Here is a 25,794-nt window from a genome sequence, read left to right as displayed (position 1 = left end):
TGCACATCAGGAGCCACCATTAGGAGTTTAGAAAAGATGATGGAACTTGGCCACAGGAGTTCTTTTGAGGTCATTTTAATAATGCATTGACATTGTGTTCCAAGTGCATTTTACCCTGTCTAACCTTCTACCTTCTAATCTGAGTCATGACATGACACCATTTCGTGAACGTAAACTATTTACACGTTGATACTTTCCACTAGGGAAGCTGTTAGTTGTTGTCTGAATAGTCTGACAGAGAGGAACAGACTTACAGAGAAGAAAATCAAATATTTTGGAAAAAAAGTCTAACAGGAAGCCTGTTTTCACTTTCTCAAACTATGAGAAATAAGGCAGTAACTTTCCTCACTGAGGAGATAAGTTGACTCTCTCCCACAATCCAAAATGGTATTTGTTGTTTTGGGGGATCTGTACGTGTGGGCTGTAGTTGCAGGCAGTACCACAAGGACTTTTTGAAATCTGTTCTTTACCAGCGTTTCCCTTCAGGACAGCTTGCTTGTCCGTCAGATAGCATACACAGCTGAGGAGGCCTCACGTCCCAGATTGGTGAGGTTACGTTTTTCATCCATATCCTCCGACATTTTTCATACATGGTGCACAGAATTTTATTATGTCAAACATTGTTTATTTGTGGCTTAAAGACAGTCTTAGTAAAATGTGAGGAAGGATATCTAACTTGACTAGAGGCTAAGACCTCTTTTCTGGAACATAGTTGACATACTTGAAAAGAATGATGCTGTACAGAAAAATTTTGAATGTCAGCATTAGAAGTTTGGAAATGGGGGACTGTCCAAGAATTTTAACAGAGGAATTGATGTAGCTAGTGTCTTTCCTGCTTCTTTCTATCAGCGTTTATTGTTTTTAAATTTAAATTTTATTGCTTTGAATAGGTAATACATTCATATTGTTTACAATTCAGAAGGCACAAAAGATTGAAAAATCTTCTTGACCATGCAGTTCTCTTCCCTGAAGGCAGCCAGTTTTACCAGTTTGTTGTGTATCCCTGCAGGGGTACGGCTCACGTGCACAGGCAATTGCATGTGTTTGTGTAAGTGTAAGGGTTACATACATGTGTGCACACGTAAGTGAAGGTAGGTTTGAGTATAGACGAATGTATTTCCTTTTAATACACAAATAATAGTATGTCTTTTTTTAATTCTGATGCTTAGGAATTAACCCACATTAAGCAATGTGAATGTTGCTTCTTTCTCTTTGACTTGTTTGTGGATATTTAAGTTTTGCCATTTCAAACAGTGCCACAGAGGATAACTCTGTATAGGTATCATTTTCGTGCATTTGGAAATTGTTAGAGACCTTAAGATGCTGTCAGGCTGGTATAGTGATTTCCTCTGGTGTTAGAAGCAGAAGTGTGGAAAGGACATTCATTTATAATTGGGGTTTCTTACAGTAATGAAATTAGAACAGCATGCACGTGTGTCTTCAGTTACATGTTATGATGATTTTGGATGTGTAAGCCTTTAGTGCATTTTGTTGTTACCTTTTATTTCATTTGGTCCAAAAATCTAGGATTGTAATTGAGTGGAGAAGTCTCATGCCTAGGAAGTAAGTTCCTTCCTAGTTAGAGATGCCGCGAGACCCCGAAAGTAATCTGTCTTCTCATGTTTTCCCCTTCTCTTCCTCTTGGTGTCCTGTGCTAGTCTGGTGCAGACTCTGCAGAAAAGGAGGGATTGTCGGTTGCTCTGAAACTCACCTGCCACATGTCTTTGATTGTTCAGAAAGGTGTCTGCACTGGGCATTATTTGGTGACAATTAGGGTCATCTTTTTTCACTACAGGGGTAGTGGATCCTCGCCCACTTCCCTGAGGTGATGGAACACACTACTAGTAACGCGTAGACGTTAGAACTCGGTGTAGGGCCTCTGTCTTGTTATGGGGTCCCTCAAAAGGAATTGGCAACTAAATTTGGAAGAAGGGGCAAATGGACTACTTTTGTTTTTCTTTCTTGGCAAACATCACAGAAAAATGATGGTTGTGAAATAATCACATTATATGGTTATTACTTAATGTAATTTGGTTTTTGACATTTAGTTTTCTCAGATAAGTTTATACTTTTTCCAAGTAGCATAGTAATGTATTTTGTCCTGGAGATATCATTAAATTCTGGCTGGTACCCAGATAGCTGTTGTATTATGTCATTTGACCAAGCGTGGGCTTGAGAGTATGTTTGGAATGACTTTTCTTTCACTCACTAGTGATGCTGCAGTGCTATTGTAATAGTTAATTTTTGGTTTCTCTTAAAGTTGATAAAAGCTTTGACTTTTTTATAGAAATTTTGAAAGAGAAAAGTTTCCGAAGGCAGAAGAAGGCTCTTTCCCACAAACTTCTGTGAAGCCTCTTTATCCTGTGATTTTACCACGGGCAGAGTTCGGGCCTTTAGTCCCACAGGCCCAGGATATGAATTCATCATTTAAGGAGACTGAATCATTTTTCAGAGGCCAAATAAAATTAAACTTACTGTTAATGGATGAAAACAGAACATGGATTTGTTAATTTACAATGAGAGACATGGTAAACTCAGAAATCTAATATCGTCTTCACGATAAGCCCATTTTCTCCTTTTAAAAGGGGATCGTGCATAGGCCGTCTGGTTGCTGTGGGATGGAAATAGGGAAGAGCAAGTTAGGTGAATTCATAGTTTTCACGTTATTTATTTGTATTTTATTTATTGTTTTATTGAAGGAAAGCTGACTTACTGTATTAGTTCCAGGTGCACAACACAGTGATTCGATATTTTTATACATTACAAAATGATCACCATGACAAGTCTAGTTACCACCTGTCAGCACACAGAGGTCTTACAGTGCTGTTGACTGTATTCCGTGTGTTTCACGTTACATCCTCATGACTTATTTATTTTATAGCTGGAAGTTTGTACCTCCTGATCTCCCTAACTTAATTCATTCATCTCCCCCACCCCCACCCCTCTGGCAGACACCAGTTTATTCTCTGTGTCTTTTATTATGTTTCTTCATTTGTTTTTTTTTTCTTCAGATTTTGTTATGTTTCTTCGTTTTTTTTCAGATTCCATGGATAGGTGAAGTCATACACCATTTGTCTTTCTCTGTAGATCTATCCATGTTGTTGCAGATAGCAAAATCTCATTCTTTTTGTGGCTGAGTAATATTCCAGTGTGTGTGTGTGTGTTTGTCTGAAAAATTAATAAGTTGTTCATATCAAAATAAACTTATATTTAAATAAAATTGAAAGGCAAATGGCATATAAGCAAAAAAAATTTATGATGGAAAAGGGCTAATATTTTCATTAAAGAAGAAGCCTTTTTGCAAACTAATAAAAAGTAGACTATCCCAGTAGGAAAAGGACAAAAAACCTGAATAAATAGTTCAACAGAGAAGAAATATAAATGTTTAATAAATGTAGAAGAAGTTGTCAAGTTCATTGGTAAGCAAAACAGCTTTACATAAAAAGGAGCCTCTCTTTCCCCTGTCAAAGGCGGTGAGTAACAGTAACAGCAGACGGTGACACAGGGCTCCCGTGCACCAGGGCTGTGCTCAGTGCCGTGCTGACGTTGACCAGCCCTCCAGTGCTTCTGGAAGTTGGTGCTGTTGTTGCTCACATCACTCAGGTGAACAGACTGAGCTGCTTATAGAGAAGTGACTGTCCAAGGTCACGTAAGAAATAAGTGTCAAAGCCAGGATTTAAACCCAGGCTCCCTGACTCAAAGGGTTTAGTGCTTTAACTGTTACCCTTTATTGCTTCGCAAAGATGTAATAAATAATAACCAGTGTGAAAGGAGTACATGGAGCAGGCACTTTTTGTTCACTGCTGGTCAAAATGCAAGTTAGAAAATATTTCTGTAAGACAGGTAAGCAGTATGGTTGGAAACTGTAACATGTCTGTTATTTGAATTCGGAGTTTATCCCAAGGAAATCTTTGTAATAAGTACATAAAAATTTCATCTGAAGTCCTTTTATGATAGCAAGCACTGTAAACCTGAAATGTCTAGTAAGAGGGGATTAGTTACATAACTTTGGGAAATATTCTTATTAAGCTTGTATTCTTAGGGGAGATAATAAAGTAATCTAGCTAATTAGCTCATGTGGGAAAAGTTTTGCTGCTTTCTCCATGTACATTAGGTGTTTGACTTTCCAGGGTATTCCTATAAAATTGATAAAATTGAAATGTCACTTTTTTCTCTTTTTACGTATTTCTAGGTTGCATGAATAAAATTGAGATAAAACTTTTTTAACTTTCAGTAAAGATTTTATGTATCTTTTTTTTTTGAGTAACCAAATTGCTAAGGAATTAGAATTTGAATTAACCATTATAATTGTTATGGATGACATGTTTTAATCACTATTCACTGTTACTCTTTTTCGTGTGTGTGTGATGTCTAGCACGTCATTAAGATGCCTTAGAGGAACCATGGAGAAGTACGTCAGAGTACAGAAGATTGGAGAAGGCTCCTTCGGAAAAGCCATCCTTGTTAAATCCACAGAAGACGGCAGGCAGTATGTTATCAAAGAAATCAACATCTCAAGGGTAAGTATGTTTTCCGTTTGGTTTTTCTAGTAGAAACCTGGCTACAAAAGAGCTCATTGTTAGAGACTCTGAAAAAAATACATGGCAGTACATAACCTGAAGTGAAGGACTGTCGTGGTTGCGGGGAGACATGCTGTTTCGGAGTAGCCTGTAAGTCCTTTCGGGTTGTTTCCTGTGATGTGCACTGTGTTTGTGTTTAAAAGAGATGCAGCACCTGCTGTTCTGAACCTTAATCTAGTTTGAACACCTTAAAATGTCCAGTGGATTCAACTCTTCTGTTCGACTTCTGGCTGTGTTTTAGTATTTGCACTCTGCTTTGTTGGTAGCATTTTTAACCACTCTCTTTTTAAGGGACTTTCAGGTTGCATGTAGATGGTTCCACTGACTGTTTCCTCTTCCCTCCTGTGTCAGATGTCCAACAAGGAAAGGGAAGAATCGAGGAGAGAGGTTGCAGTGCTGGCGAACATGAAGCATCCGAACATCGTCCAGTACAGGGAGTCCTTCGAAGGTCAGATCAGTTTGGCGGGAGGGCTCAGAAGGTCTCCTAAGCCATGTGACCGCTGCTGTATACTTTCCTTTCAAGGAATCATTTTGTGACTTAGTCTCAGGAAGAAAAGTACATCATTGCTGGTTTCACACCTGTGCGTGTGAGTGTCAGCTGATCCTTGGGTAACACTGACAGCACACTGTCCCTGCATGGCTTCACAGGGCTCACTGGCGCTAGGGTTGCTTAAAAAGAGCCAGTGTGGTGAGTGCGGGAATTTGGACAAAGCAAGAACAGTCGTTTACAACTTTTAAACTAAACTCCTTTTACGTGCTGCCACCGCTGCCACTGAGAGCCATCCTAGTCGTTAGAAGGTGCCCTGCTGGGTGGTGTTCTTCCGTGTACCTCATTACTATAATGCTGAGGTACGTGGAGAGTCTTCTCAGGTCCTTAAGACGTTACAAAGCGTTGCTGTTTTGGAATCACACACTGTCATATTTGGTAACTGAGGGGAACTAAGGTAAGACAGCAGCTCCAAAGGCAGGTCAGGGTGGTTTATTGATGTCCTGCTGAAGTCATCCCCGTGATTATCATAAATCCCTGTTAATTACAAAACTAAAAGATAACTAGATTGAAAGTAGAAGACAGTTTAAATGAGTGTTTCCAGGTCACATCACCAGTTTCAGTGTCTGTAAGGTACCCCTGTGCCTGAATAAACTTGGTACCTGTTAAAACAGAGGTGAGTTAGCAGCTGTGTCGTAAAGTCCTTGGTGTGCTTGCTTGCTTTATGGTGACAGTGGAATGAGGCTTCATACCTCATGTGAAGAAGTGCAGCGTTCACCATCTCGTCCTCCCCAGGACCTTGAATTCCTTTATCTTTCTTCATCTGGCATTTTTTCAGCTTTTAAGGTGAGAGGCGGCGAAAGGAGAGACGTGTCAGGGTTGCAGGGTTAGTCAGCCGGCTCTACCTGGCCCTGGCTCGTGGCCTCCGGTCACCTCTTCGGTCGTTTTCTAACAGGCACCGAGATGTTGTCACTTGCCTGGCAGGCTTTTTGCTTCAGTTTTGAGCAGTTTCTAGGTGGTAGTTGTTTTGGTTTTTTTGGAGGGTGTTTCCTTAATACCCTATGGGCCCACTGGGGACAGGGGTGGTGTCTTATGTTCTGGTGTCCCTTAGCCTCTCGTGCACAGCACCTGGGACGTAGTTGGCCCTCAGCTGTTTGAATGATTGAAGGAATACAAGACAGATGAGTACTTCCCTCACGGAGAAAAGACTTTCCTGTTAACCTTACATTTTTACTAGTTATTTATCCCCAAATAAATGATGAGTGCTTTAAGCATCAGAAAACATTCAGAGCTCATTTCATGTCAGGATCACTCCCTGTCCCTTTCCCAGGGCCTGTTTAACCTTCTCTGTCTCCTGTCTCTGTGTCTCTCACACAGACACACACTCACCTTTAAAGAAATCTTTTGATAGTTTTATTTAGTTTTTGATACGTGTATACGGTACAGAATCCAAAGGTTACATGACAGTATAAACATTCGCCCGCTCTTTCTGCCGTGAGCCACCTGTTTTTCTCTCCTGGAGGTCACCCCTGCTTGTGCTGTCTTGTGTTTCCTTCCAGAAAAATTCCAAGCACTAGTAAGCACACAGAAATAACAGCAACTGTACGTAATTGTTTGCTTTTTGTTTCTTGTGGCAGCACCCTACGTATATTTTCACAAGTAGTGGATTGTACGGTTTTCTGGTTTTTGTTTTTTTCACATAGTGATTTCTCACGTGTGTATTTGGATCACCTTTTCATATCAGTTATGAAGAGTATCTGGATTCTTAGCTCAGTCACACAGGTTCCCAGCCCCTGGCACATCAGAAGGAGTATGTCCAAGGTACCTGTGACACTGCGAGCAGCAAGACGAGCACGAGACGTAGGACGTGAGTCCTGCGGGGCGTCAGGCCGTCAGCACAAGGCAGCAGGAGCGGTGAATGCTGGGCGGCTGTTCTCTGAGTTGTCAGCAGCAGGGTTGGCCCCTCTGCCTTACCCGGGGGTGGCAGCGCTGTGTCATTCCTGCGTGAGAGCGAGGGTGGGGGCAAGGGTTAGCAGTACTCTTCTAGTCCCGTCTGCCGCCGGAAGATCAGGAAGTCCTTTGTCCTTTGGACCGAGGTGTCACGGTGATAGACAGTGCTCAGCAGGAGGAAAGCTGGAGCGCCCCCGGACCGCAGGGACGCCACCTCACTGCCGCATCCTCAGAGCTCAGCGCAGCGCCTCTTATTGTGTTTGTTGAGCAGGTCGTTGAGTGGATGCAGCAAAGCTGCACAGTCACGGCCAGCCAGCTGGCAGCCAATGTCACCCACCTCTGACAAATGGGTGGAAAAACATGATTCTTGTGTACAGTTTATTACATGATGGTGAATGTCGTTCCCTGTGCTGTACAGTAAATCCTTGTGGTTTACCTGTCTTATGATGGTAGTGTACATCTGTTATTGATCCATGTTTTTAAAAAAGAAATGTAATGTTTATGTTTTGTAGAAAACGGCTCTCTTTACATAGTGATGGACTACTGTGAAGGAGGGGACCTGTTTAGACGAATAAATGCCCAGAAAGGTGTTTTGTTTCAAGAGGATCAGGTGAGTCAGCATGTAGGGGGTATTGAGAAGTAATTCAGCATTTGTTTGTTTATATACGTGTTTATTTGTAGCTACAAGTGCTAACTGTGAGGACTAGGCGTGGTCGTTTGGTGGCATAGTCCAGTATCGTAGTCACATTTCTGTTTTAGTTACCTCTGCTTGGTTCGGTTCCCATCTCATGTCCCGTCTGTGATAATATTGTTATGTGTGTAATAGATGTTGTGTCCTGTGTGTGTATGTACGTGTGTAAATAAATACATATTTAAGTAGGTGACTTGTAACTGATTGATTATTTTGTACCCTGTCAGTCTGGCCACTGCTGCTGGACCGTATCTTTCTGAAATGTGGCTTTGCCAGGTAACTCCAGTCCTGGAAGCCTCGCACTGGCAACTGCATTAGATCTAATCTCCGTTTTGATTTCAGGGATCTCTAAAATATGAGCCCATTCTACTTACACAGCCTGGTTGTTTTCTGTTCCCTAATGTGCACCTTTTTCATTGACTTAAAGGATATTTATCGCGCGTGCATTTTATGGTCTGCACTGGGGAACGTTTACACCTCTCTTTCTTCTTCCTTTGTATGTATTCTGATTATTTATTTAATTTCGGTAATGCCTCCCTCCCAGCCCAACTTTCTGTTACTAATATTCTGCCTTTTTTTTTTTTAAAAGCTCAGCTCAAGTCTTAACCTTTTCTTTATACTTCCCATAGGCCCATGATCTTCTGTGATCTTTTCCTTCTCTGAACTCCTGTTGTGTCTCTCATACCACCCACTCTTAATTTTGCTTGCTTGCTCCTGCGTAGGGGAAGGGAGGGCACACTGTGCTGGAAGTGTCGTCCTTGTCCCGTTTAATTCTGTGACCCCCCTGAACTAGCAGGCTGTGGTTTCCTCTGCTTAATAGATAAGAAACCCAAGGTGAAGTAGCTTGCCCCAAATCACAGTTGGTGTTTGAACCTGCTTCTATCTAACCCCAAAGGTTATAAGATTTTCTTTTTATAAGATTTTTCTTTTTGCAGACTTAAATTGTAAAGTTAGTCAGAAGTTCGGGGGTGGAAAGTCGTCTTCTCCCACTGCTCCATCCTGGGGGTTACCTCTGACTTGGTTTTGGTGTCTCTCAGACTTCCTTGTTCATATTTCATGTGTAAGTGTGTATGCGAGACACAGTCACACATGGGGTCATATACATACCTTGCTCTATCTTTTTTTTTTTTATTGAAGTATAGTCAGTTTACCATGTTGTGTCAGTTTCTGGCTTACAGCACAGTGTTTCAGTCATATGTGTTATTACAGGTAGACTGCGTGCAGTAAGACGCACCTGAGCATGGTTGTCATTCTCTTTGCCCTTTTCCTGACCCCTCCCTGGTGGAATTACTTGCTCTCAGTGTACGTGCTGTTAGAAGACGGGTGCATTTTATTATAGGTATTTGTCTAAAAGTATATTCCTACCACCGCATGAGCTCAGAATCAGAAAATCATTTTTTTACTTAAAATGCCTTACAGGAATATGGAAAGGAGCTTAAACATTTGTGTAGTCCTCAGTAAATACCTCCCAAACTGAACTCAGAGGTTTGTTTTTTTTAACTAATTTAAAAATTAATTTTAGGTTACTTTAATATAATATTTGTTCTTTAAAAAAATAGTAGCTAGAGAAGAGTAAAAAGTAAAACTGGTTACTTTCATTCTTCTGAAAATCCACTTCCCTGACGAAGACACTGCTGCTGACAGGTCACTGTGCTGTGTGTCCCCCTGCACATGCCTCACAGTCATAGACAGTCACGGAGAGTTCAGGTGTGTGATGGACATGAGCATACTTCAAAAAAGGAGTGAGCCGTGCATGCTGTTCTGGGCCTTTCTTTCCCTTCAGTGTGTACACACAGCAAGGTCCTTCATCCTCCCCAGCGGCTGCACAGTATTCCAGTGATGCCAACGGTGACCTCTGACCAGGCCCCCAGATGGACGTCTAGGTGTGTAGGTTTAGATGGGTGAGCAGTGCTGGGCTAGACATCCCTGCACGTCTCCGTTTGTGTTTGTGACGTTTGTCTGCAGGATGAATTTGGAACTGCAGTTGCTCTTTCAGATGGCCGGTGAAGGGAACATTTCTATATTCTTTGCCAAGTGGCTGTGGTCAGCTTTCTCACAAGCAGGGTGTGCAGAGACCTGCTTCCTCACTGACCAGCACTGTTTATAACTTCTGTTCTGTCAGGTGATATCTTGTTTTAATTGCTGTTTTTTGATTTAGGGGGAGAGTTGTGTGTGGTTTATGTGTTTATCGGCTTCCATTTCCTCCGTCACTTACCTTGCCCGTCTTGTCCGCCTCGTATTTGGCTGCCAGTGTTTTGCTCGGTGATTTTGAAGAGCTGTTGTGTATTAGAGAACTAACAATCTGTCAGTTTTGTTGCAGGTATTTTCTCAAATAATCACTAAACCTATTTATATGTTTTTTCATCCAGATGTTTTATAATTTATATAGTCAACTTTTTTTGTGACTTGTGGGTTTCATATGATGTTTTGAAAGTCCTGCTTCAACCGAAGACTATAGAAAATTGCCCTGTTTTCTTCCCTCATTTTGCAGTTTAATGTTTTCATGCTTACAAATGCCGTCTGCTTGGAATTGTTTTGGTGTTAGGAGTGAGGTAGCAGTTCAGCCCTTTTACTTTCAAGTGGCCAGCTCCCAAGTGTGTGTTTATGTGTGATGAGTGTGGGGAGAGAAGAAAGCCAGAGATGTCGCCCAGATTTCCAGCCTGACTTTCTCCTCTCATGGTTTCTAGTTATATAGAAAAAAGTTACACTTAACAGCAAAGGACAGTCCCTCATCATCATGCTCTCCTAAAACATGAAGTATTTCCATTTTCCACTCTTCTCGGGAAACTTCTTTCCATGTGCATTCTGGGCTGTAGGGATCCTTCAGTAGCAGCATCCTCCGTTTAGACTTAGAACGGGCGCTGCACACAGCGTGTACGTCAGTTGGCCTGAATGTCTACTTAATGTTGGTCACATCAATTACCATGAAATTAAAAATTATAGCCTAATTATTTTAAGGATTTAGTTCCCCTCGTCCCAGATATTCCTGAATCCTTTTAATGATCAAGGGAAGACTACTGTGAAGTGTAAATTTAAAAAAAAAATCACAGATCTGATTTTTCACCCCCCTAGATTTTGGACTGGTTTGTACAGATATGTTTGGCCCTGAAGCATGTACATGATAGAAAAATTCTTCATCGAGACATCAAATCACAGGTATGTTGATTCTGTCACTAACACCTTCTAGGTGGGCGTGGGCGTTGTCTTGGGCCAGACCGTGTGGGTTTCATGCCGTCGGGGTCAGACTGTCTCCCCGTCACTGCCCCCTTCGCTGTAACCCAGGAATCCTCCTCACAGGCAGCCTCCTCTTTCTTGGTTTACTTTCTTGTTAGGATGGAGAAATCCAAAAATACGATTGTGTGGAAGGTGTATTTTTTGAGAGATTGTGTATTTGAAGACGACTTTATTCTCTTACCTTAGTGATAATTTGGATATAAACTTCCAGTTTGGCAGTTACTTTCCTACAGAATTTTGAAGATGTTGCTCTTTTGTCTTTCGGCTTCTCGTGTTGCTGTGTAGGAATTTACAGTTTCTTGCCCTTGTTTCTTGTCTCTGGCTGACTTTAGGATATCCTCTCTGTCCCCATTGTTCTGAAATTTCGCAGAAATTTGCGCACCGGTGAGGCTCCGTTTTTATTCCTTATGCTGTGTACTTTTGGGGTGGGGGTGGAGGTAATTAGGTTTATTTATTTACTTTTTATTTAATGGAGATATTAGGGATTGAACCCATGACCTCGTGCATGCTAAGCATGGACTTTTCCTCTGAGCTGTACCCCGCTTCCTGTGCACTTTTGAGAATGTGTATTTCCTTTAGAATTGTTCTGGACAATGTTTAGCGGTGTTTTTTCAGGCAGTATTTCTCTGTGGCTACTTTCACTGTCATCTCCTGGGTTTTTTTCTAGACAGATGTTGGAGCCTTTTAATCTGTCCCTTCAAGCATCTTACTTGTTCTTCTGCATTTTATCTCTGTTTCTCTCAAGTTGTATTCAACATGAATTTTTCAGCCTCCTTCGAGTCAGCGAAGCCCCTTTCTCACTTTGTGTAAACCAGTGCTTGTCTCATCTCTTTCCCTTTTTATCGTAATGACTGTGTCTGTCTCTCCAAGATGTCTAAATGGCTTTTCATACGTACCTGTTCTTCCTGTAGTTGGTTTTTGTTTCATAATGTCTTGTTCTTCTCAAATGCATATTTATTTCCTCATTTATTTCTTTGCTATTGTCAAAATATATTTACTTCAAAGTTTTTGTTGTGTAAGATTAATTCTGGAGTGAATTCTTGTTCTGATTGTTTTGTTGGTGGTTTTTCTTTGTGTTAGATTTCTTCGTGTGTATTAGGTTTTGTCTCCACGGCTCACACATCTTTGCATCAGGATTTCTTTCACGGCTGCCTGGCTGGGGCTCTCAGTCCCCAGAGTTGGGGTGCAGGGGCGTTGTCTCCTGGTGTTGAGGCCGTGTGTCTGTCTTCCTGCCTCTGTAGGCCTCTTCTTCTGTACCCAGGTATCCCCAGGAGGAAGAGGAAGAAGTGAATATGCTGTCTCCCGACCTCTGCTGCGACTCCCATTTCAGACCTTTCTAGCGCCTTCCACTCAGCCCTGCCTTGGCCACCTGTGGCTGCGAGTGTGTGCTTGACTCAGACCTCCTGGCTGACAGTGGGGGTCAGCTCGTGCTGCCCAGCGAGCTCCTGGCTGCACTGTTGGATGATGGATCCTGGAAACCAGGAGCACACTTTCTGTCTGTGGATGTGCCTCTTCTGGACGCTCTTTATAAGTGGGGTCACGTGGCTGGTGACTGCCTGATGTAAAACAACTTACTTGGTTGTTGCTGAGTTGTAAGAGGTCTTTATTCTAGATACAGATTCTCTGTCAGATACATGGTTTGCAAACATTTCCCCCGATCCTGTGGGTTACATACTCACTTTCTTGATGGTGTCCTTTGCACAAAAGTTTTTAATTTTGATGGAGTCCAGCTTACCTATATTTTCTTTTTTTGCTTGTGCTTTTGGTGTCATATCTAAGAAATCATCATGTAAGCCAGTGGCTTGAAGGTTCACTGCAATCCCATAGGAGTCTTATGGTTCTTGTATTTAGGTCTGGAATGGATTTGAGTTAATTTTTGCATATGGTGTGTGATAGCGGTCTACGTTCATTCTTTAGCATGTGGAGATCCAGTTATCCCAGCTTTATTTTTTAACTGGATTCATTTTTATGACAGAAGTCATCAACTCAGAACTGGACTATAGCAATATTTCTGGGTTTTTTTCTGTCTCTTTTATAGAATATATTTTTAACCAAAGATGGGACGATACAACTTGGAGATTTTGGAATCGCTCGAGTTCTTAACAGGTAACATCAGTTTTAAACTTTGATTTGATGTAATGTCTTCAGTGAGATTTTAATCCATGCTGATAGACTGGTGATAATTATGACATCTTCAAGTGTCTCAAGCTTCTCCACTTTTCTCTTTGTGTTCTAGCACTGTGGAGCTGGCTCGAACTTGCATAGGGACCCCGTACTACTTGTCACCTGAGATCTGTGAAAACAAACCTTATAATAATAAAAGGTATTTAAAATGATATTCATTACTTGATGTATTTCCTTTACATCTTTCTGTTACACTGTATTTTTTAACTTTCAGAATATTCTAAAATCAATAATACACATGCGTAAACATATATATATACACAGATACACTTTTTCTATACATAATGAGGGAAATTGTAAAGAAGCTATTTCACTGTCTTACTGAAGAAATTATAGAGAGAATCATTTTATTATTTAAATTACAATGAGAAATAGAGTGCGTTCTGTGTCTTTCTCTTTGTGATAGTCGCTTCTTGTTGAATTATAGTCATTAATATTTATTGAACACTGTTTAAAATGCTTTTTGTGTATTAACTCTTTTTGTCTTCACAGTAACCTTGTGAGTTGTAGGCATTAATCGGTCCTCCTTTCCTTACGAGGAAACAAACTCAGAGAGAGGGAAAGTAACTTCAGAGCCCCTTCTTTTGTTTCCTTTAAATGAAGAACATACTAAGTAAATTCTGATGCTGAGAGAAGGTCTCTCGTTCTTCTCTTTCCTAGTGACGTCTGGGCTCTGGGGTGCGTCCTTTACGAGATGTGCACACTTAAACACGCAGTAAGTGAGGGTTTCTCAAATATTTCTAAAGTTACATGAAAAAGTATCTATAGTATCTCTATTTTTTAAAAAAAATCAATGTATTTTAACTGCTAGGAGAATTCAGCATTTAACAGAACTCTTTTAGACTTGCTGTAATCACCAATGCCTAATTTATAGCATATTTTGTTTTCTTAATGTGTGTATTGAGAACACATTGACAGTGTACTTTAGCTGAGTTGTCAACAGCTTGATTTTACCTTCAAAATGAAATCTTCTTTAGATTTTAAACCACCCCCCCACTTTAATTAGAGTTTATGTCATGTTTAATCCTGAAGTGTGTGTTCCCACTGATAAGGCTTGGGCTCTCCTTTGGAGTGTTATTACCAGAAGCCAAGTGGACCTTACTCTGGAGAGCGTATGCTGGTTCGAACGCTGGGAAGAGGACTGTGTTTCTGCTCTTTGTCGACAGGAGAAGAACTGTCTCTCGTTGTTGTGGCGCCCATTTTCGATACCGGTGTTTTCATGCATGTTCGTTTGTTTTCTGGGTTTTAGTTTGAAGCTGGCAGCATGAAGAACCTGGTGCTGAAGATAATTTCCGGGTCTTTCCCGCCTGTGTCTCTGCATTATTCCCACGACCTCCGCAGTTTGCTCTCTCAGTTATTTAAAAGGAATCCGAGGGACAGACCGTCCGTCAACTCCATCCTGGAGAAGGGTTTTATAGCCAGACGCATTGAGAAGTTTCTCTCCCCTCAGGTGGGTAGGTTTTCATCGCGTGACTGACACTGAGCAGTAGGATTTTGGTGCTTACTGGGACCTGGTGCCTTTGTCCGGAGCAGAGCTGTCCCCACCACACCGAGTCCCCTTCCTCTCCCTTCCTGTCGGCTTTCGCTCATGCCTCTGTTGGTGGGAAAGCTTTCCTCCTGTTTTTCCTCTTAGCACTTAATGCCTGACTTCCCACACTTCTCCTCACCCCGTGTCTGGCAGTGTCCTCACACCAAGCAGTACTGCGTGTCCTGCAGAATTCCCCTCAGGCCTGACCCTTGTGCCTGGAGACTGCATCAGATCCACGGTCTCCCACAAGATGGCCCCCACTCCACTTACCACCCGTGCTTCTGACCCACCAGCTTATAAAATCACAGGTTCCCCGGGTCCCTTCCTTTGGTTCGATTACTGTGCTTGCTGGAGCAGTTCACAGAACTCAGAAAAACCTTGACTTACGTTCACCAGTTTGTTACAAAGGAGACGGTAAGGGATACAGATGAACAACCAGATGGAGCGGTGCGTGTGGCGAGGTCCGGAGGGTCCCAAGTGCAGGACTTCTGTCCCCGTGAAACTGGGGTCTGCCCCTCATGTGCTCCCCAGCACGGAAGCTCTCTGAACCCCGTCCTTTTTGGTTTTTATGGAGGCTCCATTACATAGGCATGATCAGTCACATCAGTGGCCCTTTGTGATGAATCCCGGGCCCCTTCTTCTCCTGGGTGGGGGGGGAGTGGGATTGAGGGTTTTAGCCCTCTCGTCAGGGGGTTCGTTTCCCTCCATCCTCACGTGCTTCCACAAGTCCCCTCATCAGCCATTAACGTAAATTCAGGTGTGGTTGAAAGGGGCTTGTTTTGAACAACAAAAGATACCTTTCTGCTCTTACCACTTAGGAAATTCCAAGAATCTTAGGGGCTATGTGCCAGGAACTGGATGAAGACCAAGTATATGTTTCTTAATATGAAACATGATACCACAAAATTATTCCTCTGTCTCTTGGGTTCCTGTTTTCTTTTCCAATTTTTTTATTGTGGTGAAATAGACTTACCATAAAATTTATTATCGTTACTTGTTTTGAGGGTACAGTTCAGTGCCATGGAATGTATTCATGGTGCTGGACTGCCATCCCCACCGTCGCCTCCGTCTTACCCATTAACCACTGACTCCCGTTCCCCCACCGCCCCTGGCGTCCGTCTTTCTCCCTTCTGTCTTCTTGGGTTTCTGACTATAAGATTATTGAACATTTCTGTGCTCGCTTTTCTTTTTTATAAATATATCCACATCGTGAGGTTGTTAGGAGAATCAAGTGTCTGTCAATGCATGTGAGAGCTCAGTGTCTCGCACTTAATAAGCGCTCAGGGTCCCCAGCATGTACTAGGCACTGTCGACCCCTCACTGTTGTGCTGACACAGGTGTGTGACCTTTACAGCTCATGTGATGGCAGCTGTACTTCATCTGATAGAAAACGAGGGGAAACCCGTTGTGTTGGCGCTTACATGTACGCATGATAGATTGTTGACTCAGCTCGTGGTCTTCCCTCTGGTACTTGTGTGTAGGTGCACCGTAAATATTTGTTGAGTTGAATTGAAATTCAATTTGGCAGGGTTTATCAAAAGTCTATATAAATCAATGAGCAGAGTTACTGATAACTGTGATCACCTAGAAGTGGAATCATGTTACAGACTTGGTGCGGCCTTTGTTAATCTAAGTGCTCACTGTTAACTCTCGTACAAGCCAGATATCTACAAAAGCATGGTTTATTTCATATGTTCATGAGATGGGAGGGCAGTGTTATATAGCCTCTGGCTTGACAGGAATCCACGTGAACAAATAATTTTCAGGAAACAGAGATGTGGGTTTAACTGTTACCACCAGGAGAACACGTTAGTAAGCAAGAAGCCAATTAAAATTGGGAGGTGAAAGGCTGCTAGTGTATGACGTAGCAAGTCTCCAACATGTGGGTGCCTTATAAGACTCTCTGTAAGTAACATTTTCACGGACAGATTTTTGGTGCCACGTACTGTTGTTTGTTGGCAACTTCTTGGGAAGAAAGAATGGCTTCATTTAATCCTGCTGAGGTTCCCCCCACCCTCACCCCCCGCCTTCATACCAGCAGTGAGGACATGTAGTCATGGCCGAAGCCCTGGAATTCAGCTTGCCAGCAGCAGGAGAAAGCACCCAAGCCTGAGACCCACAGAGCTTATAACATGGAAATTAAAAAGGGCGGGTTATGGCTGTTTGACATACGTGATCAGCAAACACAGAGTCTCTCATTCTGTTTATGCACCGCTTAGATTTCACCCTTCATGAGAGCCTATCTCTCTTGTTCGGGTTGTTTTTCTGCTGCGACTTGTCGAGCGAGAAAGGTGGTGATCCTTTTCTAAGGCTTTAACTTTGAAACAGTTTATGAACTTTTACTGCATCATGTGAACTATTGTTTTCACATCACTACAATATCCTGTACTGTTTTTCCCTTTCTAGTCCCTAAATTCTCAGTGCTGTCAGCCAAGATTAATGGGGCCTAGTGCTCAATCCAGCACACCCTGGAAACATCCTCCTGGACGGGTCTGACCCGTCAGGGACATGGGTGCCATCCACTGGCACATTCTGTGGGGGTGAGGCTGGTTTCTGTCTGCATGGCCAACGTCACAGCCGCAGCCACGGGTGGTGGGTGATTGCTCACAGTGCAGCTGAAGAGCGGAATCTAACATTTTATGTATTTTAAATGTTAATCCAGACAGCAATGTCTAGTAACGACAGCGGTGCTGGAAAGCACAGCCCAGGGAGTCCAGAGTCGCCGTGGAGTCCGCGTGCGTGGCTCAGTCATGTTCGCAGTCACGTGGGGGAAGGGCAGCTCACACTCAAACGGTCGATGACTCATCTGAGGGCGAGGCTACACCTTCAAGCACCCGTTTTCTTCCATGATGAGGAAGGGGGGATGCACCTGTTGAGAAGGGACACTCTCATGCGGCTGCTCTGCACTGTCTGTGAGGCACACGGTCACTTCCGTGCGGTGGTTCTGCGACTCTGGCTGCAGGCAGTTGCCTGGGGACGTTGTGAACCCACCACTCTTTCTGGTGCAGTCATTCTGAGCTGGGGCCTGGGATTGCATGTTTAAAAGTTCCTGGTGGTGCTGATTCTGCTGGTGTGAGACGGAGAACTGCCCTTTGGGGGGTCCGGGTTGGAAAGGCGACCCTGTCAGCTCAGGGCTTCTTGCCTGTTGGAGCTTTTGGTCCACAGCCATTGGGGGCCTCAGTTCTCTTGAAAAACGGAACATTCACTCACCTTTCTCTTCCTCACCCAGGAAAAGGAAAAGCAGGCTTACAGTGAGATCTTTGTTGCTAACGTAGTTTTACATTTAAAGGGAAAAAATGTAGTGAGTAGGCAGAGAAAATTGCTTGCAAGAAATACTAATGATTTCTACTTCTCAAAGTATGTTTATAAATGCTGGGAAATATGTAGCAGAGTGGTTTAGTAATAGTAAAAAGAGGTCACTTGCAAGTTGTGTAGAATATTCAAATGTTCAACATGTTTACAGTTACACATTGGTAAGATTGGAGAGGCTAAGGAGATTCAGAGTAAAGTTGAACTGACTGAAAGGTGGATCGGAGGACAGGGTAAGAGGTGATTCTTGAGCAGTTTTGAGGTAAATGAGAGGGATGGATACCCGTGGTTCCCGGTGCAGGCGGTGTCGGTGAGTCTCGGAGACGCGGACCAGGCAGCAGTGCAGGGCCTGTGTGATGCATTCGGTTCTCTCCAGGAGACAGCGTGTCCAGAGAAATGAGAAGGATAAATTGATAAGTGGAAAAGAAAATGAAAAGGAATCTGTGTACATATATGTATGACTGAGACACAATGCTGGACATGAGAAGTTGGCACGATGTTGTAAACTGACTAGACTTCAATAAAAAAAAGAATAAGATAAGTCGGTAAGGTTAGGAAGAAGTTAGCGTGGGAGGAATTTAATAATGGGCCACCTGGGCTTTAGTACAGTTCATTTGGCAGCATAATTATGAATGAAAAGGAAAAAGGTATTCTGATTGACTAGGTTTTTTTAATTTGGAAATTTAACATCTTTTCTAACTTTTCTTGTCCTCTTTCAATTTAAGCTTATTGCAGAAGAATTTTGTCTAAAAACATTTTCCAAGTTTGGAGCACAGCCTATACCAGGTAAGTAAAATTTAATGTGACTCCTTTCACCTGTTTGTGATAATCAATATACTAATAATGCTAGAGGTGTTTGTGGATGTGCTCAGTGGGGATAGTTGCAGGATAAATCTAATCCAGAGGAAATGTGTCTTTAAGCTTTTTCTGATCTATAGTAGTACAAAACACTTCCAATTAATAACAGAATTTCCATTTATTGTCTACCTTATTTAAATGAATTCTATTTTGAAATCTGTCTTACTCAAATGTTCAACTGATATTCTGAGAACATTGTTACAGAATGTTATAAAATGCCCTGGTTAATTGCAAATCTTTATGTAAAATAATTTTCTTTGAGAAATACTTAATATTCTAAAATATTTTTAGAGTAGATCATTGTGAAGTTAGGCCACCTTAGCAAGGATAGACTTTCTTACAACTATGGCCAGCAGTAAATAGAATATCTGTATGATTGCGTGTGTGGTTATATACTGTGTGCATGTGCGTAAGTACCTTTCTGTGAGAGAGAAGTTATTTTTTCCTACATGGAACGATTTCAGAGTGGATTTAAAATGAGTGGCAGTTAAGATGTGAAGATCGTGTTGTTTGTCACACATCATGCTTTGCGTGTCCTACTCCATTTTGAGTATGAACATTAATGAAAATAAATGCTGTGTCATAAAACCGAGTCCACATGAGCTGGGAGTGCGGTGGCCGTGCCTTCTGTCTCCTCTAAAGACCCCTGGACTCACCCTCCCTGCGTGCGGAGGTCAGGCGTGGGGGATCAGCTCGCCCTAACCGGGATTCACCAGACAGACCTGCAGCGGGTTTTCATCCAAGGACTCCTTGTCACAAAGACTGGGAGGACCCGGTGTCAGCACTGTCTTCCCACGCCGGGGAGCTGCTGTGTAGTGGGGGGCACGGGGTGGACACTGGAATGACACTGCTCAGGCCTGTGGCATGCGTGGGCTCCGACCCCCTCTGCTAACCAGCTTCCCTGCTGGCAGCCGGGCCTCTGAGCTTGGGAGATGCCCGGAAGTCCGATGAGTCATTCTCCCTCTTTCTGGCAAGTGCAAGGGGCTGTGGACGGGTCTCCTGGGACTTTCACGTCTGCGCTTCTGTGCCGCCTGCCCAGTTCTGCACACCTGCTGTGCCTGTGGCCAGGTTACCACATTGTGAGTGTGCGTCCAGCCTCTGGTTTGAACTTACAGTTGAATTCTCAAAGGGAATTCTTTTCCTCACATTTCCTAGTTCCTGTCGGGATACAGTTGGAGTATGTGTTTGAAAAAAGTTACTTTAACACCCTGTGTCTCATTTTCCATGCGCGTTTGTTACGAGTCTGTAAGCTAATACCATTTTTATTTTAATAAGAGTCTACTAAGTTACGTGAACCATATGTGTTCATTATAAAAATTATAGAGAAGACGATGAAAATTACCCTCATCTCAACACACACTGTTATATTTGGTGTATTTTTTTCTGTGGTGAGATACATAATGATTGAAAATTGGGGTTGTGTTATAAACAAAGGTTTGTGTCTTGTAATTCACAGTATTGTGTGTGGACCATTTTCTCATACACTTAGATACTGTTTGAAGGCCTGAGTTTAATGGTGGTACTTCCTTGTGAACTCCCAGTTACATTTTTCTCCCTTCCCCTCTGGAAGAGGAAGCGTGCTTGTCGGTGGACATAGATGAGGTGGACCTAGCCCCTGACACAGCCCCGAGCTGGAGCTGGCGGACGCGGAGGGCTGGGCTGCGGGGGGGCGGACATGGGGCTGAGTGCAGGGCAGGGTTAGGGAGGAAGGGGGGAGGAAGGGGCTTCCGGAGGGCTGGTGCAGCGAGACTCTTTGACCTCCTTCGGTGTCTGAGGGACGTGACGTGTAGATTTCTTTTCCATTACTTAGTCTAAGTGTTTTTCTTGAATTTGTCATTGTCTAGGACTGAACCTTGTCTAGGCTTCAGTGAGCGCTTACCTCGTGATGCTGCAGCCTTTGTCCTTGTGCACGTTTTTGTGTTTCTCCAATTATTTCTTTAACATCCATTCATAAGCGCTGTTCCTCAGGTAGATTGTTCTCCAGAAGGTCTGAGCGGTTCACGTCCCCACCAGCAGTGTCTAACTGTCCTCATCTCGGGGACCCTCAGCTACGGTGATGCTTTTCCTTGTTCTTCGGTAGGTCTGAGGTCCAGGCATCACTCAGGCTGTGTATGAAGACAGTGTTAAAGTGCTCGTGGTGATGGAATTAATGTGGAACAGTTGCTCCTGAAGTTTATGTTCTGATTTTGAAAGTAATTTCTAAGACATTGAATGTCCTTCTTAAACATTATTTTCCTCAGCTTGATTGAGATGTAAACCACGTCCCATTCAGTTCACCCAGTTAAAGTCTGCAGTTCAGTGTTTTCAGTGTATTCGCACATCTGTGCAGCCATCACTGCAGTCAGTGTTCAGGAGGTGCTTTTTTATATGAGAAATGTCAGCATCTTGGAGGACAACTTTGTTTCTTTCCCAAAGTGGCTCTAGTGTAAAACGGTCACAGTGACGGCATCTGTGTGCTGAGGAGTGAGATCGGTATTTAACGAAAAGTCTCAGATTAAATGTTGTCAGTGAGTGTGAACATGAAAAAGTGCTATTTCAAGAGTTTTTAAATGAAAGATTTAATATCTAGAACTCTGAAAACAACTCCTTGTAACTTTTCATGTAGCAAAGAGACCAGCTTCAGGACAGAGCTTGGCTTCTGTTGTGTCTGCTCAGAAAATTACTAAGCCTGCTGCGAAATACGGAGTGCCCTTAACGTACAAGAAATACGGAGACAAAAAGTTACATGAGAAGAAACCTCTCCAAAGACATAAACAGGTATCGTGATCATGTCACAGTCTGTGTATTAGTAACACATTCCATTTGGCCTTATTTTATTGCAGCTCAATTCAGGTAATCTTGATAACTCACAGGCTTGGTTTTATTACGTTATTAAAGAACATTGCTGTTCTCTGCTTTACCAGTTTTCTAAAACGAAGGAGACTGACAGAAGTCATAAAGAAATGTTAAGTAGATACATTAAGTGAAGTATTTGGTGCTCAAATTATATAATATATTTATTAAAATAAATTAGTGGCATTTCCTGAAGAGGAAATTATGTTTATATTATAAATCATGTTGTTTTCTAAAGTAAGCAGAGGGGAGAGGTACAGCTCAGTGGTAGACCGCACGCTTAGCATGCACAAGGTCCTGGGTTCAATCCCTAGCACCTCCTTTAAAAAAGAAAATTTTTTTTTAATTGAGTAAGAAGAAACTTTAAATATCTTTTTGAATTTTTTTAGTGAAAGGAAACGTTTGGTGCCTTTCTAGTTCTTTCTTGTGTGTTGTGAGGTATGTAATATCTCAACAGTGATGTATTTCTGAAATTAATTTTACTAATTTCATATTATTGAGGGCCATATTTATTTTGTAATATTCTGAGTTCATTTTTAGAAGTTTAGTGCTTACCTGTTATGGTCATTTTATAAAATTTAGGAAACTGAAGCAAAGAGTGGTATATGACAATAATTTCGTAACACTGACATTTGCGAAAATACAGCAGCTATGAAATGGAATTGCTAATGGAGATGGTTTAGTGATTTAATCAAATTCTGAGTTGTTTCAATAATAATGTAAATGACCTTTGAAATTTTTTAAAGTAGTTGTCCTTTGTATTGAAACCTGAGATAGGTGAATAATTTTGTACGGTGTTTCTTTTTATATTCACTTTTTTCTAAAGTAGCTGAAAAATTTAAAACTTGTCCATGATACATAACTTAAGAATTTCCTATACTTCTAATCTTTTAAATACTTTTAATCTTTTTTGGTATATAGAATTGCATTTTCAGTTGTTTGAAAAATTAATCATATAGTCATATAGTAGGCTTAACATTGATCATAAAATTGAGTGGTTAGTACAGGATAAAAAAAGAAAGAAAACCTTGGGTCACTTCACTTTTGAGCACACATGCATAAATCCTAAAAAACGGTTTTTCAAAAAAAGCAAATCAAATCAAGCAATTTATCAAAAGAATAACTTTAAAATTATCAAATGGGATGCGTATCAGGAATGCAGGGATGGTTCAACAGTAGGAAACTGGTGAATTTTACTGCATTAGCAGATTAGAAGGGAAAATCCTATAAATGATCTCAGTAGATACTGAAGTTCAATCAAATTTAACATTTAAAAAAACTCCTTTGCACACATTAAACATGTACAACTTTTTGTTATGTCCATCATACCTCAGTAAAGTGGTTTCAGGTAACCCCAAATGTCTTTGATTCACAAAGTAAATGGGAAAGTTCTTAACTTGACAGTTATATATACCAGAAACGCATGTCAGACGTTTTACATAATGATGAAAAATTGGAAGCATTTACATTAAAGAACAAGACAAGAATGTTTGCAATGATTGTTACTATTTAACATTATTCCAGAATCCTCGCTAGTGTAATTAAAATGAGAAAAAAACAAGAAACATAAATATTGGGAGAGGAGAGAAAACATAGATGTTTACAGAGGTTACAGTTACCAACCTGGCAGCTCCCAGTGAAGCAGCAGAAACTGTTCTTGAACTCGGGTCAGTGGCCTCGTAGAAGTTGATTGTGCAGAAAATGCATAATCAGAACAGGAAATGGAGAGACATTGTGACAAAATCCCTCAAATAGTTTAGAATAGGTGCACTGAGCAAAGGGCAAGGTGACTGTGCAAGAATGGAATATTACATAAGAATGAAGAAAAAGATGCAGACATGAGTAAACACACAGATGAATTCTGAAAACATTGTTGAGCCACAGAAGCGAGATGCAGAGGAATGTGTACTGTGTGATTCCATTCATGTAAACTCAGAACAGAAAACTCCTAAGCTGTATTGTTTAAGAAGGTGTGTATCGGTGGCAAAAAAATGTAGGAAAGCAAGACGGTAGTTACGAGAGTCGGGGTGGTGGGTGTCTGTGGGTGAGGTGGGACTTCTGGAGGCTGTGGAGGAGTCCGGGAGCTGGCAGTGCTCTGTCCTTCACTTGGGTGTAGCTGCAGGGGGGTTTCTTTGGTTTCTGCTGACCTCTGTGTATGTCCTTCATCTGCTTTTCTGTAGGTGACTTTATATCACAGTAAAGAAAAGAAAAGAGGGGTTGGATAAATGTAGCAGATTAGAGCATTCCAGAAACTGACCAGTGTGTGTGTGTGTGTGTGTGTGAATTTATTATATGTAAAAAGATGTATCTGCAAATAGTTATGAGATAACTGGATTTTCTAGGGAAAAAAATTAGATTCCTGACTCATTCCATGAACAAGATTGTTCCAGATCTAAAAATCAAAATCTAACTGTAAACATTTTAAAATCTAAATATAAAAGTGAAACTGTCTCGGTGGCAGAAACAGATATAATGAGGTGTAGAGTATCTTCCGTAGTAGAACAGTTTATGCAGATATTGTAAAGGGAAAGATGGGCAACTTTTTATGTATGTAAATTACAGAACACTATGCAATGAAAGATACGACAAGCAGCAATTCAGAGACAGAATGCAAAGAATTTTTGCAATATTTATAATAGTCTTATTTTTCATAATTTACAAAGAGCTCCTAAAATTAACCCCCAGATTAGATGAACAGTTAATTTGTGAGATTGTGGGGAAATGAGTTCTTTGGTGGGGGTGTACATTGATGCAGCCTCTTGAGGTGGCAGTTTTTCTCAACATTTAAATTACGTTTTTACTTTGTAATTACATTACAAAAAAGCTGCTGCACTGAAAGCCTTGAATGTGTACTGCACAAAGACACATGTATGAGGAAGTTCGTGACAGCGTGTCGTGTAGGGAACAGTTGGAACCAGCGCATCTGTCCCTAGAGTAGTGGTTAAAGAAGCTGGTCATATCCCTGGCTTGGAGCACGGCCGTTGTCGGCTTGCTTCTTAGCACAGCGTGGGAATGTCCAGGAGCATTGTTAATAGTGAAAAGCATTGTTCCCTCTAATAACACGTTGTTTATTGTATTTATGTAAAAAGCATAAAAAAATACTAAGATTCTATACATATATGTATATATGTGGTTATGTATGTATTTAAGTACATAAAGTAATGTCTGGAAGGATTCTCATGAAAATACTAACAATGGTTATGTCTGGAGGTGGGGAGAGAAACTAACAACTCTTGTTTGAATTTTATATTGTGAGCATATATTGTGTAATTTTTTTTTATTTCAAGAAGAATTTCTCTCTTCAGTGTTGGGCTTTCAAAATGGCGCTCTGTTCCCGTAATGTAAGAGAACTTGTGGTTACCGTCTCTGTCTGAGCTCGCACTCCCTACTTGATGACGGGGAGAACCCTTCCCGCGGTCTCTTTGACTCTCATGTTTCTCTTCATTTAACAAATAGTGTGCCAAACACTAATGTGGTTCTTTATTTCTAGGGATGATATATTTTGAGAGAGAGTAATGGTAGTATTGGCTTTACCTTTTTCTTATTTTAAATTTCCATAAATTTGAGTTTTTCAAAGGGGTGACCCAAAATCCTTGCCTAATTCGTAGTTTTACTTTTTGTCCAGACCCATCAAACTCCAGTGAAGAAAATGAATCCTGGAGAAGAAAGGAGGAAAATGTTTGAGGTATAAAGACATCTGTCTGCTTATTGTAAAGCTTTGCCGAAATAATTATTAAAAAAGAAACAGAATCTTAGAAAACCTGCAAACCTTTCCTCCTTATTTCTTTCAGACAAATACCTCTAGCTTATTTCTGTTTTTAACCTCCCTGGGCACACCTCGACCGTCGGTGTACTAATTTTACTGATGAAACTAGAAAAAGTAGTATTTATTGTTGATGAAAGTGTTCTTTTTTTATTTAAGGAAGTGACAAGAAAGAGAAGATCGGAATTGACTGAAAAAGAAAAGAAACACAAGGATCAGGTAGTTTTTTGCTCTTATTTTCCTCCCCTTGGCACGCTGTGGGTGATAAGAGGCTCATGAGTTCTGAGAAGTCTGTCTTCACAATCATTGCAGATCAGCTTCCTGAAGGCCGAGCAGCTGAGAAGGCAGGAGAAGGACAGGGTAAGGGGCGCCTGGCCT

General features: G+C 41.5%; 1 protein-coding gene across 7 annotated transcripts in view; it reads left to right on the top strand.

The window, feature by feature from the left end:
• Positions 1-25,794, top strand: part of NEK1 (NIMA related kinase 1) — a 93,999-nt gene that overhangs the window by 5,861 nt on the left and 62,344 nt on the right. For 6 of the 7 annotated variants that reach the window (XR_012503502.1, XM_074355780.1, XM_074355777.1 and 3 more), the window contains exons 2-14: positions 4,376-4,520; positions 4,932-5,028; positions 7,530-7,627; positions 10,781-10,864; positions 12,981-13,048; positions 13,179-13,265; positions 13,787-13,841; positions 14,376-14,576; positions 18,689-18,749; positions 21,427-21,578; positions 25,279-25,338; positions 25,576-25,635; positions 25,729-25,776. Coding sequence is in view for 6 of the 7 variants with exons in the window: in XM_074355780.1 (XP_074211881.1) it covers positions 4,404-4,520; positions 4,932-5,028; positions 7,530-7,627; positions 10,781-10,864; positions 12,981-13,048; positions 13,179-13,265; positions 13,787-13,841; positions 14,376-14,576; positions 18,689-18,749; positions 21,427-21,578; positions 25,279-25,338; positions 25,576-25,635; positions 25,729-25,776 (1,188 nt within the window). In the remaining variant the exon portion in view is untranslated. The remainder of the gene's footprint in view (positions 1-4,375; positions 4,521-4,931; positions 5,029-7,529; positions 7,628-10,780; positions 10,865-12,980; positions 13,049-13,178; positions 13,266-13,786; positions 13,842-14,375; positions 14,577-18,688; positions 18,750-21,426; positions 21,579-25,278; positions 25,339-25,575; positions 25,636-25,728; positions 25,777-25,794) is intronic. The other variant, XM_074355778.1, reaches the window with a different exon arrangement.

The sequence above is a fragment of the Camelus bactrianus genome, chromosome 31 (assembly GCF_048773025.1).
Source record: "Camelus bactrianus isolate YW-2024 breed Bactrian camel chromosome 31, ASM4877302v1, whole genome shotgun sequence".
NCBI lineage: Eukaryota > Metazoa > Chordata > Mammalia > Artiodactyla > Camelidae > Camelus > Camelus bactrianus.
The sequence above is the reverse complement of the archived record's forward strand: the minus strand, read 5'-3'. Positions and strand labels throughout refer to the sequence as shown.